Source organism: Trichechus manatus, unplaced genomic scaffold (genome assembly GCF_000243295.1).
Source record: "Trichechus manatus latirostris isolate Lorelei unplaced genomic scaffold, TriManLat1.0 scaffold00001, whole genome shotgun sequence".
In the NCBI taxonomy this organism is placed as follows: Eukaryota; Metazoa; Chordata; class Mammalia; order Sirenia; family Trichechidae; genus Trichechus; species Trichechus manatus.
Genome location: NW_004443937.1, coordinates 31,183,345 through 31,200,171, shown reverse-complemented (window position 1 = coordinate 31,200,171; position 16,827 = coordinate 31,183,345). Strand labels below are relative to the sequence as shown.

Here is a 16,827-nt window from a genome sequence, read left to right as displayed (position 1 = left end):
ACATATATATAACCTTTTCATGTATAAGCTTGCAATGAGGGAGCTTTTTCTGTGCATGATGCAAAACCCACTAGCCATAAAAGAAAAAAAATGATCATTTTGTTAATTTACAATTAAAAATATCATCAATTAGGTTAATAAAACAGTCTAAGGACTACTGGAGCCCTGGTGGCATAGTGGTTAAGAGCTCGGCTGTTAACCAAACGGTCAGCAGTTGGAATCCACCAGCTGCTCCTTGGAAACCCTGGGGGGCAGTTCTTCCCTGTCCTGTAGAGGTGCTGTGAGTCAGAATCAACTTGACAGCAGTGGCTTTGTTTTTTTATATATAATAATATGGAAATTTTTCCAGGATATGTGGCTAAAAAGATAAACTAATAATTAACAGGTTTCAGAGTAGTATGTGACCCCATCATTAATCAAAAAGAAAAAAAAGTATATTTACATATATGAATAGGAAAGCAATATAGAAGAACATAGACTACACCTGGTAGGCATCTCTGAGGATTAGATCACAGAAGACTTCCGTTTTTTTTAAGTTTTACATGTTCTAATGTTTGAACTATTTCCTACAAATATATTGCTCTTATATAAACAAGAAAGGTAAATTTATTAAATTGTTGATGTAAAATTGGAAAAAATTTGAATGGTTAATATCTGAGAAAAAAAATACCCATTTCAGTGTCCTTAACAGTGTTGTAAGAGAAAGGGAACTTGGGAAAAAACGTGATGTTTTCGTACATTTTACCAGTATGTCCAGGAATCAGAGAAATACTAGTTTGGATGGAAGAAGAAATATTATAGAAGCTAACATGGGAATTAACTTGGAGTTGTCATCTAGTGTTCATAAGCCCCCAGGGTCCTTTTTCTGTGTTTACTTGTTGTTCGTCTCACATCTCTATTTATTTAAATATTACATGACCAAGTCAAGTCATTCCAGGAATCTTTTTAAAGAATAACTTTAGAACAGAACCCATTCCTAAAAGAAAAAATTGTTACTGATCTCAGGGGTTATTTTATTTAGCTTATGTTCCTTCATGTGCCCCTCAGCCAGCATATATGTAGGACCACTCTCATTCTTAAAAGATTTTCCATAAAGACCATTTCAAGATCACATTTGAAATCATAAAGATCAGAACATTAAAAAAATCATTTGGACATTCTAAAACAGATTTTTTTTTAAGTTTGAAATACTCTCAGACAGACAGGAAGATGCAGTAGTAAATTTAGGGCTCTGTAATTTCTTCAGCTCTTATACGTTTTGGAGTTAATATATATAGAATATTTAGCCCTGTGCCCATTATCTGCTAAACCCATTGCTGTTGAGTTGATTCTGACTCATAGTGACCCTATAGGACAAAGTGGAACTGCCCCATAGGGTTTCCAAGGAGCAACTGGTGGGTTCAAACTGCCGACCTTCTGGTCAGCAGCCTTAGCTCTTAACCACTGCACCACCAGGGCTCCATTATCTGCTAGGTGCCCAGTAAATGATGATTCTTATTTTTGTTAGTCAGAATTTTCTTCTGTCTCTCTCTCCCTTTCTCTGTTTCTTTTTTTGCCAAGATTATGAAGCAACAGCGATAACAATAAATGTTGACTAGGTGATTTTTATGAGTCAAGCATTGTTCTATGTACTTAACATAGTGTCATTTAAGCTTCATAACAGCCCCATCTGGGCATGCCATCGTTATCTTCATTTAACAGATAATGAAACTAAGGCACGCAAGGTCAGTTAATTTGCCCAGTGTCACAGCAGCCAGTAGGTGACAGACCCTGTAATTTATTCAGAAACAAAGGATGTGTGTTTATGTCACAGAGGCTGTGCAACTCCTGTCTATGTTGGAATAAATCAAAATAGTAAAAATTTTAGATCAGTTGTTAATGTTAAGAAATTAGGGAGCTCAATGTATGTGTTAAAGAGGAAGCTTGTGTAGAGTTCTCTCCTTGTACTCTTTAATAACGCATGAGTGAATCTGCTTCTGAACGCTACGTCCTCTCCAGTTTTTGTTTTGTTTTGTTTTTTTTTTGGCTGAAAATTTATGAGAATGGGGGAGAAGGGAATAAAAGCATCTTCTGGTATTATTATTTTATGAAAACTGACTAGAAATTTAAAATAGATACAATATATCGTAAGATTTTGTTTGATTTCAAGAGTCTAATCTGTTGGTCTCCTACCTTAATCACAACTTATATTTATGGTTTTGTTTTGTTTTTTTTCTTGAAGTTAATGTGAAGGAAAGTCTGCTTTCCTTTCTTACCTTCTTTGTTTATTGCTTGATTGTCAGCTGCCTTTCTTCAACCAGTTTCCGTTACTACAGGAGAAAGAAGATGTCCCTGTAGAAATGTCCAATGGTGAACCAGGTTGCCACTACTTTGAGCAGCTCCGTTACAACGACATGTGGCTGAAGGTTGGTGACTGTGTCTTTATCAAGTCCCATGGCCTGGTGCGCCCTCGCGTGGGCAGGTGAGTGTCATTGAAGTAGGGAGAATTTGAGATTGGGTCCCAGAACTTTGGAGCCAGTAGAAATTTATCACTCCTAGATGAAGAACAAAAGCCCTTCCCTTGGCAACTTTTCCAGCTTCCTCTCACACCACACCTGCCCTGCTTTCACCTTCAGCCATACTTCCTTTTTTTAATTCCTCTCATGAGCTTTTTTTTTTTCTTCCTCTCTTGCCGTTTACTGAACTCTGAGCTCAGAAGGCTCCCTGCTCACTTGGTGAGCTTCTTTAGCTTAAATCTGAAATGACACTTCCTTAAGGAAATTGTCTTCCCTGTCCCCTCCATACTGGGTCAGGTCTCCCTGTTACACACTTTCAGAGCATCGTGGATTTTCTTCCTCTCAGCACACATGTCACATATTGGTGTTTATTAGGTTATTGTCAGGATTCCATACCAGGCTGCGAGTGCTCTGAGAGTAGGGACCCTCTCTTTTGTCCACCTTTGTGTCCCCTGCTCCTCACATAGTGCATGAAACATAGTAGGGGGCTCAGATATTTGATGGACAAGTGAATGGATAAATGGATGGAAGTGTGGTTGGGTGGTATAAAACAGCAGAAAAAAGAGTCAGGTGCTGGTTTGGGCAGTAGAGTAGTGGTTTAGAATTTGTGGTGATTCCAAGAGATCTTGATGTAAGTCCCAGCTCTGCTAGTTTGCATGTCCTTAGGTAAATGATAACCTCTCTGAGCTTCAGTTTCCTGATTTTTCATCATTTCAGTAAGCATTTATTATGTATCTACTATCTACCAAGCCCTGGGGATACATCAGTAAGTAAAGCAGACATACATCCCCTAGCCTCATGGAGCCTTGATCTAGTGGGAAGACAAACAATAAACACTGTGAGTAAGTAAACCATATAGTATATTAGAACATGATAGGGGCTATGGAAAAAATAAAGAGCAGGGTAAAGGCGATCAGGAGTGCCATGGGTGGAGCAGGAAGGTGCAGAACTTTAACAAGGTGGTCTGTGTAGGCCTCACTGAGAAGCTGACAGTTGAGACAACACTTGAAGAAACTGAGGGGGTGAGTTATGTGAATATCCAGGGACAAAGCCTTCCAGGCGGAGGGAAGAGCCAGTGTAAAGGCCTGAGAAAGGAGCCTGCCTGACCTGTTCAGACTAGCAGAGGCAACTAGCATTACTAGGTGTAAAAATGGTGTGGCGGAGGCATCTGACTTCCTCTAACTTCAGAAGGAGAGGAGGAGAATCAAGATCAACAGCCCAGGGCTGATTCCTAGAAGGCAGCGGTCAGACATACCTCCTCTCGCCAGCCCTTTTTACCAGTTCTGACACCCTCTGTCCCTCCCATAGTATTCTTTACTTCTCTGCTGCGTTCAAGAATTTGTTGAAATGGCCACACAAGTCTCACAGAAAATACTCAACAATTATGGGGTTTATTAGGGAAGTAACAGGTTACAATTCAGGTTCAGGAATGCTCAGGATGCAGCCCTTCGATCAGGACAGCCTCTTCTCAGCCATGCCCGCAGGCAGGTCTCTCCCTGGCCGTTGGCCCTTCTGCCTGCCCTCTACTCTGCTTGGGCAAGTGTTACAAAGCTCTTTTAGCTCTGCTGGTAAGTGCCCAGAGGCACCCCACTCTGCCGGTAAGCCTTGGGCCGGAGGTGCTTAGCTCTAGCTCCATGGGTCAGCAAACCTAGCTCCACCAAGTGCCCGGAGGCAGCCTACTTTGCCAACAAGCCTCTGTGTGAAGGTGCTCAGCTTACTTGCTCTGTGGACCAGGAAGCCCACAGCACCATCTCCTGCTGGTCTGGTCCTGCTAGTACCGTTTCTCTGCTACTGCTTCTCACCATCTCTGGTGTTACAGCTCTCTCCCTCTTTCTCTCTCATCTGTGTTACAACTCCTTGTCTCTGTCTCAGTGTCTCCCTAGCAGGATGGCAAAACTGACCAATCCCCTCATTAGGGTTCCGTACACCTTATTTGCATAGTCCCTTGGTGGGAGTTACAAAGATTATGGCTAGAAGGACCATATTAAGTAATTCACTGCTCCTCCCTAGGTTAGTAAAAAATGCATGAGTTAGGCAGAAGGTAAGGTCAGAAAGACAGCAGGGCCAGGAGCTATGCTACAGATCATGTAGGGCCTCAGAGGCCATTGTAGGAGGGACTTGGGCTTTGCTGAGTTAAATGAATTGCCATTGGATTGTTTTGAGCACATAAGTGACATCTGACTTACATCTTAATAGAATCTCTCGGCCTGGTGGTGGTTGAGAATAGATGTAAAGAGGGTAGAAGCACGGAGATGTACTAGGAAGCTATTGTAATAATCGAGGCAAGAATGATGGTGGCTCAGACCAGGGTGATTGCAAAGGAGGTGGTGAGAAGTAGTCAGATTTTCTTTTGTCCATGTATCTTCTTATGTACTTAAATGGGGGAAAAAAGTCAAGGAAATTGGCTTATTATCAAAACAGCCAATGAAACTCCTCTAAATGGTACATATCATGAAGTTTTAGTTAAAGGAATTCTTCTTCATTAATCCTTCAAGAATGAAAACTGTCAGAATTCTGTTTTAATGGGATTTATTTTTCCCCTCAAGAATTGAAAAGGTATGGGTCCGAGATGGAGCTGCATATTTTTATGGCCCAATCTTCATTCACCCAGAAGAAACAGAGCATGAGCCCACAAAAATGTTCTACAAGAAAGAAGTGTTTCTGAGTAATCTGGAAGAAACCTGCCCCATGACATGTATTCTGGGTAGGTATTTATGTCTTTCTTTTGATCACTGTGATGGTTAAGGTTGTGTGTCAGCTTGGCTGGGCCATGATTCTCAGTGGTTTGGCAGTTATGATGTAGTTTGGCAGTTATGTAATTACCTCCATGATGAGGTCTGCTATGAGCAGCCAGATAATCCTCGAGGGTGTGGCCTGCATCCAATATGTATAGATGTTCTGGCAAAGATCACTGGCTTTAGCTCACTCTGGATCCTGCATCCAGCTCATCAGCATCTGACTTGCGGTTCTTGGAACTGAGGCAAGGTCCTGCCGTATTACCTGCTGATCTTGGGATTCGTTGGCCTCTGCAGCCTGTGAGCCAGTAGCCTTCCATCTTACCTGCTGATCTTAGATTCATCAGCCTCCCTAGCCCGTGAGCCAGCGGCCTGCTGTCTCACCTGCCAGTCTTGGGTTTGTCAGCTCCTGCAGCTGTGTGAGTCAGGAGGAGCCTCTGGCCTGACTTGTGATCCACAGATGTGGGACTTATCAGCCTCTACAGTCATGTGAGCCATTTCCTTGATATAAATCTCTCTCTCTTTCGGTTTCTCTCTCTCTCTATGTGCGTGTGTGTGTATATATGTATATATGTATATATATCTATGGCATGAGGTGGCAGTAGAAATACTCAAAATATCACCACCGATAATCAAGTAGTGGTGAGAGGCGAGGCTCTGGGTGAGCGCATGTTTGATACTTTTCTACAATTTTGTCAGAATGAGAAGTATAAGGAAGCTAGTTGATTGGTCCTACTTTCGCTAGACAAAGTGGATGTATGTCGCAGCAGTGGCGAATGTCGGGGCGGCGGAGACAGTAACCAAACACAACTCTTACAGAGAAGTGGGGCCAGGAGGGTCACTCTGAGGAGTTGACCCGGGCTTCAGTCCCAGGAGTTTATTTATAGTCAGTACAGCAAGCAGTGAAGCAAATAACAGAATAATGGGCTTTGGGTGCAGGCAAGGGAGAAGGAATTCAGGCAAACAAGCCAATCACTAAAGGGACAATAGGTTTGGGAAAACAAGTCGTGACAAGTCTCAACACGTTGGGGACAAGTCTCAACATGCTGTGCAGCATAGAGGCCTGTGGGGGCTGCAGTTGTCAATAGTGCAGCCATGTTTAAATGACATATATCCCCACAGATATAGAAAGAGATGAGCTCAGGGCTTCAGAGTCAAAACTCAGGTGCCACATAAATGACCTCAAAGTTGCCACTTGTACCCTGAAAGAAAGCCCTGTTTCTTGTAGTGACAGCTCATATTGCAAAACCAAACCCAGAGTCTTCTCATAAGAGTGGTAGAATTACAACACCAAGTGAATTCCCAACCTCAAGTGATGTCTGAAGTTAAAGTGAGGGCATTGATTGGGAGGAAATGGGTTGCTCAAACTTGAGATGGGGACATATGGGCAGATAATCAGGAAGCTGAGGACACAGAATCCCTAAATTCTATTGAATTGCTCCTACCAATGAAACCATTAGCCTCTCCACCCTCATCTGATGAGATTAACGCAGCTGTGTCTAAAGAGCCTTTCTCTGAGATATCGCCTGGGGCATCACCTGAGTCAGATGCCTTATGAGATATTGCTGAATGTTGTCAGAACGCATCACCACCACCAATTTTTGTTTCTACGCCTATAACTAGACTTAAGTCCTAGCAAGCCCTAAAAGGTCAAGTACAAAGTGTGACCTAGGAGAACGTACAGTACACACCAAAAGAACTGCTTGACTTTTCTAATATATACCAACAGAAACCTGGGAAATATGTGTGGGAATGGCTAGTAAGGGTGGAGATGGTGGTGCAAGGAACATAAAGTTGGATCAGTCTGAGTTTATTGATATGGGCGAACTAAGCACAGATTCTTCATTCATTGTTTCAACTTGAGAGATTAAGAAAGGATCTGATAGTTTATTTGATTGGTTCACTGAAGCATGGATTATGCAGTGGCATACAGTAAATCAAGTTGAATTACCAGACCTGCCTTACTATACTGTGGAAGACAGTATCCAAAGCCTTAAGGAAATTGGCATCTTAGGATGGATTTATCAGTTTAGACCCACAGACTCATACGTGGAGTGCCCGGAGGACACACCTTTTACCTCAACAGTGGGGAACAAATTTGTGAAGGGAGCCCCAGCATCCTTGAAGACTGCTATGATTGCTGTTTATGTGAGTTAGATTTGACAGTGGTAACTGCCCTAACTGAATTAAGACACCTGACGACAATGGAGAGTCCTGGTGGCATTGTGGTTAAGAGCTCAGTTGCTAACCAAAAGGTCAGCAGTTCAAATCCACGGGCCTCTTCTTGGAAGCCCTATGGGGCACTCCTCTGTCCTGTAGGGTTGCTATAAGTTGGAACCAACTTGATGACATCTAACATTAACAACAACGACAATGGGACAGATTGGACCTCATGGTAGTAGGGGCCAAGTGATGGCACTCTGACAAACACAAGTTGGATGTGGTTACTGTAATGGACAGCGGAGTCAAAGCAGTCATCAGAATAGCTGACTCATATGGATTTATGGTGTTGGCTACTTAGTCATGGTGTCCCTAGCACTGAAATAGATGGGAAATCTACTAAGTATTTATTTGATCTGTACAAGTGGAAGATTCTAGGTCCAGTGAACAGCAGTCTAACTTGAATCACCAGAGTAGTCTCAACCGCTCAGTCAATTCCCAGACTTAAGCCAATTTACAGACCCACAACCCCTTGAATGAAGGGAAGGCCAGGTCCCTTTGAAGAAGCACCCCATTGTGCTACCAAAAATTTATACTGTTAATCTTTCTCCCAGCCTTCCCCAAAGGGATATACAGCCTTTTATGAGATTGATTGTTCACCAGGGAAAAGGAAATAATCAGACTTCAAAAGGATTACTGGATACTGGCTCTGAACTGACACTAATTCCAGGAGACCCAAAACGTCACTGTGGCCCACCAGTCAGAGTGGGAACATAATGGAGGTCAGGTTATTAATGGAGTCTTAGCCCAGGTTCATTTCCTGGTGAGTCCAATGAGTCACGAAACCCATCCTGTAGTGATTTCCCCAGTTCCAGAATGCATCATTGGAATAGATATACTCAGCAACTGGCAGAACCCCCACGTTGGATCCTGACAAGTGGAATAAGGGCTATTATGGTAGGAAAAGCCAGGTGGAAGCCATTAGAACTGCCCCTATCTAGGAAAATAGTAAACCAAAAGCAATACCGCATTCTGGAGGGATTGTAGAGATTATTGCCACCATCAAGGACTTGAAAGATGCAGGGGTAGTGATTCCTACCACATCCCCATTCAGCTTACTTATTTGACCTGTGCAGAAAACAGATGGATCTTGGGGAATGACAGTGCATTATGGTAAACTTAACCACGTGCTGACTTCAGTTGCAGCTGCCGTTACAGATGTGGTTTCATTGTTTGAGGAAACTAATACATCTCGTGGTATCTAGTAAGCAGCTGTTGACCTGGCCAATGCCTTTCTCTCAATTCTGATTTTGAAGGAACACTAGAAGCAGTTTGCCTTCAGTTGACAAGGCCAGCAATACACCTTCCGTGTCCTACCTTACGGGTATATCAGCTCTCCAGCCCTATGTCATAATTTATTCCACAGGGACCTTGATCACCTTTCCTTTCCACAAGATGTTACACTGGTCCCTTACATTGATGACATTATGCTGATTGGACCTAGTAAGAAAGATGTGTGAATGACTGGGCTTATTGGTAAAACATTTGCATGCTAGAAGATGGCAAATTAATCCCACAAAAATTCTGGCACCTTCCAACTCAGTGAAATTCCTAGGAGTCCTGTGGTGTGGGGCATGTCAAGATATTGTTTCTAGGGACCATGGTCTCGGGGAACATGTAGCTCAATTGGCATAACACAGTTTATAAAGACAATGTTCTACATTCTACCTTGGTGAGTAGTGTCTAGGGTCTTAAAAGCTGTGAGCGCCCATCTAAGATACTCCACTGGTCTCATCCCTTCGGGAGCAAGTGAGAATGAAGAGAACAGGATACAAGGAAAAGGTTAGTCCGGAGGACTAATGGACCACAGTTACCAAGGCCTTCACCAGACTGAGTCCAGTACAGCTAGATGGTGCCTGGCTACCACCACTGACTGCTCTGACCAGGATCACAACAGAGGCTTCTGGACAGAGCTGTAGAAGGATGTAGAGCATAATTCTAACTCACAAAAAAAAAAAAGACCAGATTTACTGGCCTAAAGCAGACTGGAGAAACCCCAAGAGTATGGCCCCCAATGGTGAAGTTATCTCCAAGGTTCACTGTTCAGCCTGAGAGTGGACAGCCCCGTAAAACCAAATGAGACTAACGAGGTACAGTAGTCCAGTGACAAGGGCCAGAAGGCAGAAGGGGACATGGAAGCTGGTGATAGGAAACCCAAGGTTGAGTAAGGATATCGTTGATGTTTTGTGAGATTGTTAACCATTGTCATAGGGCAACATGTGTAATAACTGTTAAATGAGAAACTATATTTTGTTCTGTTAGCCTTCATCTTAAGTGAGAATAGCAGCACAATTGGAAGAGCATGGTCAATGTCACTGAACTGTGCATGTAGAAATTTTTGAAACGGTGTATCTTTGGCTATGTGTATTTTCACCAAAAAAAAAAAGGTTGAGAAGTTAGAGGATTGACATGTTGTGGGGTTGTTAACCAATGCCATAAAACAATATGTGTACTGCTGTTTCATGAGAAACTATTTGTTCTGTAAGCCTTCACCTGAAGTACAATAAAAAAAGAAAAAAGTTACTGTTTCTAAAGTGAAGCATAAGTTACTGCATTTGGCCCCTGTCACAGCTAAAAAGGCGGCACAATGCTTGGTGGGCCTCTTTGAATTTTAGAGGTAACATATGCCTCATTTGGGTGTGCTACTCCAGCCTATTAAGTGACTCAGAAAGCTACTAGTTTTGAGTGGGTGCCCTTCAAGAGAAGGGTCTACAACAGGTTCAGGCTGCCATGCAAGCTGCTGTGCCACTTGGGTCATATGGTCCGCCTGATCCAGTGGTATTTAAAGTATCAGTGGCATATAGAGATGCTGTTTGAAGTCTTTGGTAGTCACCTATTGGTTAATCACAACGCAGATCCTTCGGATTTTGGAGCAAAGCCCTACTATCCTCTGCAGATTAACTATTCTCCTTTTGAGAAAAAGTTTTTGACTTGTTACTGGGTCTTAGTAGAGACTGAATGCTTAACCATGAGCCACCAAGTCATGTGACTTGAGCTGTCCAACATGAACTGGGTGTTGTCTGACTCACACAGCTATAAAGTCAGATGTGCACACCAGCACTCCATCTTTAAATTAAAGTGGTATATATGAGATCAGGACCACACAGGACCTGAAGACGCAAGTAGGTTGCATGAGGTAGTGGCCCAAATGCCCATAGTCTCCACTCCTGTTACATTACCTTCCATCTCCCAGTCCACACTTATGGCCTTATGGGGAGTTCCTTATGATCAGTTGACTGAGGAAGAAAAAACTCATGCCTGGTTTACAGATGGTTCTGCACGATATGTAGGCGCCATTTGAAAGTGGACAAGGGCAGCACTACAGCCCCTTTCTGGGACCTCCCTGAAGGACAGTGGTGAAGGGAAATCCTCCTAATGGGCAGAACTTCGAGCAGTGCACTTGGTTGTTCACTTTGCCTGGAAGGAGAAATGGCCAGATGTACAATTGTATAGTGATTCATGGGCTGTCGCCAATGATTTGGCTGTATGGTTAGGATCTTGGAAGGAACGTGATTGGAAAATTGGAGACAAGGGGGTGTGGGGAAGAGGTATGTGGGTAGTTCTCTCTGAGTACGCCAAAGAAATGAGGATATTTGTATCTCATGTGAATGCTTACCGAAGGGTGACCTCAGCGGAGGAGGATTTTAACAATCAAGTGGTTAGGATGACACATTCTGTGGAAACCAGTTATCCTCTTTCACCAGCCACTCCCATCATTACCCAATGGGCTTATGAACGACGTGGCTGTGGTGGCAGGGATGGAGTTTATGCATGGGCTCAGCAACATGGACTTCCACTCATGGAGGCCAGTTTGGCTACAGCCACTGCTGAGTGCCCAATATGGCAGCAGCAGAGACGAATACTGAGTCCCCGATATGGCACCATTCCTCAAAATGATCAGCCAGCAACTGGTGGCAGGTTGATTACGTTGGACTGCTTCCATCATGGAAATGGCAAAGTTTTGTTTTTACTGGAATAGACACTTACTCTGGATATGGATTTGCCTTCCCTGCATGCACTGCTTCTGTCAAAACTACCATCCATGGACTTACAGAATGCCTTATCCACCGTCATGGTATCCCACACAGCATTGCCTCAGATCGAGGGACTCACTTCACAGCAAATGAAGTCAGTCATGGACACATGCTCACAGAATTCATTGGTCTTACCATGTTCCCCATCATCCTGAAGCAGCCGACTTGATAGAACGATGGAATAGTCTTCTAAAGACACAATTATAGAGCCAGCTAAGTGGTAATACTTTGCAGGGTTGGGGCAGTGTTGTCTAGGAGGCTGCATGTGCGCTAAACCAGCATCCAGTATATTGTGCTGTTTATCTCATAGCCGGTATTCATTGGTCCAGGAATCAAGGGATGGAAATGAGAGTGACACCACTCACTATTACCCCTAATGACCTACTAGCAAGATTTTTGCTTCTGGTCCTAGTGACCCTATGCTCTGTGGGTCTAGAGGTCTTAGTTCCAAAGGGAGGAATGCTCCCACCAGGATACATAACACTGATTGCATTGAACTGGAAGTTAAGAATGCATGCCACCCAGCCACTTTGGGCCCCTCATGCCTCTGGATCAACAGGCAAAGAAGGGAGTTAGTGCCTTGGCTGACATGACTGATCCTTATTACCAAAAGGAAATCAGATTGATATTACGTAACAAAGGTAAAGAAGAGTATTCTGAAATTCCGACATGACTGCTAATGGCCCAGGCCCTTCAGAAATGGTTTGGGTCACCCTACCAGGCAAAGAACCATTACCACCTGAAGTGCTTGCTGAGGGTAAGGGGAGTACAGAATGGGTGGTAGAAAAAGGTAGTTCTGAATACCAGCCACAACCACATGACCATTTGCAGAAACGAGGTCTGTAATTGTTATGAATATTTCTCCTTGTGTGTGTCCATCAAATATTTTTGTTTTCTTCAGTTATAAAATGTAAGATGTAAATAGGGCTAATATGTTTTCGGTAGAACGCATTTTAGTTGTATCATGTTAGGCATAAGTGTGACTTTATAATTGTCTTTATTTAGAGATTATGTATGGTTTAAGGAGCTGTATACAGGTGTCAGGTTGACAAGGGTCATATTGTGATGCTTAAGGTTTTGTGTCAACTTGACTGGGCCATGATTCTCAGTGATTTGGCAGTTACGATGTAGGTTGGCAGATCACATCCATGATGAGATCTGATATGATGTTATCACCTCCATGATAATATCTGCTGTGAGTAGCCAGTTAGTTGAAAGGAAGTTTCCTTGGAGGTGTGGCCTGCATCCAATACATGTGGATGTTTTGGCAAATCTCACTGGCTTTTGCTCAGTGTGGATCCTGCATCCAGCTCGTCATCATCTGGCCTCCAGTTCTTGAGACTTGAGCCAGCAGCCTGCTGTCTGACCTGCCGATCTTGGGTTTGTCAGCCCCTGCAGCTACGTGAGTTAGGAGAAGCCTCCAGCCTGATGCCTAACCCATGGACTTGGGACTTTCCAGCCTCTACAACCGTGTGAGCCATTTCCTTGAGATAAATCTCTCTCTCTCTCTCTCCCTCTCTCTCTCTATATATATAAATGTATGTATATGTATGAATATGTGTATGTGTATACACACACACACTCTTTACTGGTTTTGCTTCTCTAGAAAACCCAACCTAAGGCAATCACATTTATTCCACATAAACTGAATACTTCTTCTGTGCCAGGCACTGTTCTTGGTGCTAGGTGTATAGCAGTGAACAAAGAAAAGTCTCTGTTCTCTTAGAGCTTATGTTGGTGTGGAGGTTTGGGGGAGCCAGTAAAACTTAAAAATATATAGAAAATCAGGTGATAATAAGGGCTATGAATGAGAATCAACATCCAGCTGGTTTTTATAAAAGTTTTATGCTTCATTAATTAAGATATTTTGATGACTTTATTAATTAAAGCTTCCTAACTTTCCTCTTTGCCCTGTCTTTTAGAGGCCTACTAGGAGACCCAGCTCAGGGCACAGAGGCACCACCTTCATTCCAGAGCTGCCAATCACTCTTTAGTCCTGAGCAGAATTTTACTCTTTTTGAATCTCAGTTTTTCCTTCTATAAAATATGAAAAATAGTAACTATTCCTTTTCTCTATTGAACAACCTTTGAATTATGAAATAATGTGCCCTGTAAGTCCAAGGCAGTGATACCAACTGTAGCTGTATTAAGTTTCTAAAATGTATCTGACCTATTTTACATATAAATGTTTAATAAATTGTTAACTATGAACATTTTGTTAAGGTCAAGAACAAAAGAAGCAAGGATGTCCTTATCACTCTTACTTAACATTGTTCTATAAGTATAGCCAATGTAATTAGATGTAAGAAACAACCACTCTGACTGGGATCACAGCAGAGGGTCCTGGACAGAGTGGCAGAAAAATGTAGAACAAAAAATCAAATTCACAAAAAAAAAAAAAAAAAACAGACTTACTGCTCCAACAGAGACTGGAGGATCCCCTGAGACTTCGGCCCCAAGACATGCTTCTGCCCTGGAACTGAAGCCATTCCTGGAGACTGCCTTCCAGGCAAACAGTAGACAAGCCCATAAAATAACACAGTAGCACCCCAAGAGGAATGTGCTCCTTAGGATAGTCAGTTATACGAGATTAAAAGGGCAGTATTTGCCCAAAAGCAAAGATGAGAAGGCAGGAAGGGGTAGAAAATCGGGATGAAAGGAAACAGGGAACCCAGGGCGGAAATGGGGAGAGTGCTTTCACATTGTGGGGAATGAAACCAAGCCATGAAACACTTTATGTATAAACTATCAAATGGGAATCTAATTTGCTGTGTAAACTTTCACCTAATGCACAATAAAAATAATAAATAATACGAAGAATTCCTGTGTACCCTTCATTCAAATTTCCCAAATGTTAGCACTTTACTTTTGTTTTATCACATTTTGTTTATCCATTCATCAGTTGATGGACATCTGGGTTATCTCTACTTTTGGGCTGTTAATAAATAATGCTGCTATGACGTTCTCATAGAAGTTTTTATTATATATATGTTTTCAGTTCTCTTGGATGTATACCTAGCAGTGGAATTACTGGGTCATATGGTAACTCTGGAGCCCTGGTGGTTCAGTGGTTAAGAGCTCGGCTGCTGACCAAAAAGTCAGCACTTCAAATCCACCAGCTGCTCCTTGGAAACCCTATGGGGCAGTTCTACTCTGTACTATAGGGTCGCTATGAGTCCTAATCAGCTTTGATGGCAACGAGTTTTTGGTTTTATGGTTAACTATGTTTAACTTTTTGAGGAACTGCCAAACTTTTACAAGGTGCTATATACCATTATGCATTCCTGTCAGCAGTGTATGAGGGTTGCACTGTCTACACTTCCCTGAGCATCTTCATGTGTATATTGGCTATTTGTGTATCTTCTTTGGAGAAATGTCTATTAAGTCCTTTGCCCATTCTTAACTGAATTATTTGTTTTTTTATTGTTGAGTTGTAAGAGTTCTTTATATATTCTGAATACTAGACCCTTATCAGAGATACATGATTTGCAAATATTTTCTCCCATTCTGTGGGTTTTCTTTTCACTTTCTTGATAATGTCCTTTGAAGAACAAATGCTTTTTTTAATTTCGATGAAGTTCAATTTATCTTTTTCTTTGGTTGCTCGTATTTTTGGTATCACATCTAAGAAACCATTGCCCATTCTAAAATCACAAAGATTTTTAATGTTTTCTTCTAAGCGTTTTATAGTTTTAGCGCTTACATTTAGGTCTTTGTTCCACTTTGAGTTAATTTTTGTATATAATCTGAGACAGGAATCCAACTTCATTCTTTTGCATTTGGATATCCAGTTGTACCAGCGCCACTTGTTGAAAAGACACCCACTGAAATTGTCTTGGCACCCTTGTCAAAAATTAGTTGCCCATAAATGTATAGGTTTATTTCTAGACTTTCAGTTCTGTTCCATTGGTCTGTATGTCTATCCTTATGCTAGTGTTTATACCCTTTTATATCCTTTGAATTTTGGATCACGTGAATGTATTTATTCAGAAGTAATACAATTTTAAAAACAATTGTTAAGTTTAATATAATTTACTCCTTTAATTTCTCTCCAATTTGCTCTTTCAGGAAAGTGTGCTGTATTGTCATTCAAGGACTTCCTCTCCTGCAGGCCAACTGAAATACCAGAAAATGACATTCTCCTTTGTGAAAGCCGCTACAACGAGAGTGACAAGCAGATGAAGAAGTTCAAGGGACTGAAGAGGTTTTCTCTCTCTGCTAAAGTGGTAGATGATGAAATTTATTACTTCAGGTAAAGCTTGAGAAACTAAGAAAGAAAGAACTTCCACTCTTGATAGTAAAACTGATATCAAAATAGTGTAGTCCATGTTGTTTTGTTGTTGTTGTTTAAATCTTAAACTAGAGCAGTGTATATTTCAAATAGAAACTATTAATTCAGTTAAAGATTAAGGGAAAATCCTCATAATCTGGTGGGATACGGTAACTGCCTTAATAAGTCCCTTGGCTTAGACTCCGGTGATTGTAGAATGGAGGCAGAAATACTCAGTCCTGGTCCCTGTCCTGTCTGTTAAGAGATTGCGCAGTTCCACAGACTATGAAAACTCTTCTTCGTTGTGTGTACATTGCAGATTGCAGGAAGTCATCTCTAGGCATTGCTTTCTGACCCATTCTGGAGCAATGTTAGATGATTTTTTTTTTTTTTTTTTGGTCTCTTCTTTTAGGAAACCAATTGTTCCTCAGAAGGAGCCCTCACCATTGTTGGAAAAGAAGATCCAGTTGCTAGAAGCTAAATTTGCCGAGTTAGAAGGTGGAGATGATGATATTGAAGAAATGGGAGAAGAGGATAGTGAGGTCATTGAACCTCCTTCTCTACCTCAACTTCAGACCCCTCTGGCCAGCGAGCTGGACCTCATGCCCTACACACCCCCACAGGTGAAGGTGACAAGTTCCAGTTACTTGTCGTATTCTCAGGTTTGGTTTGTAGCAGACCCACATCGAAGTGATGAGACATCCAGTCCCTACATATGTGAGTCTCAACCTAGAATTCTACAGGAAAAGACTGATTTTTTTTTTTTTATTTCCTTTTCTCAATGCCTTTAAGAATTTAAAATGGACCATCTTTTGTGGGTTTCATAGATAGCTATTTTTGTTTTTTTTTTAATTGCACTGACTTATTTTTTTCCCACACAAAACTTTATACATACATTTTTATGTGACCCTAATTACCCTCCCCATACTGTGACAGCACAGTCCTCCTTTCCACCCGATTCCCCGTGTCCATTCAGTCAGCTCCTAACCCTCTCTGCCTTCCCATCTCACCTCCAGACAGAAGCTGCCTGTTTAGTCTCTTGTATCTACTTGAGATAAGAGGCATACTCCTCA

General features: G+C 42.0%; 1 protein-coding gene across 5 annotated transcripts in view; it reads left to right on the top strand.

The window, feature by feature from the left end:
- Nucleotides 1-16,827, top strand: part of PBRM1 (polybromo 1) — an 83,363-nt gene that overhangs the window by 54,108 nt on the left and 12,428 nt on the right. For 3 of the 5 annotated variants that reach the window (XM_023727258.1, XM_023727242.1, XM_023727261.1), the window contains 4 exons: nt 2,316-2,461; nt 5,042-5,199; nt 15,553-15,736; nt 16,167-16,377. In XM_023727258.1, the coding sequence (XP_023583026.1) occupies nt 2,316-2,461; nt 5,042-5,199; nt 15,553-15,736; nt 16,167-16,377 (699 nt within the window). Of the gene's footprint in view, nt 1-2,300; nt 2,462-5,041; nt 5,200-15,552; nt 15,737-16,166; nt 16,378-16,827 lie in introns of all 5 variants that reach the window. The other 2 variants (XM_023727251.1, XM_023727240.1) reach the window with 1 other exon arrangement.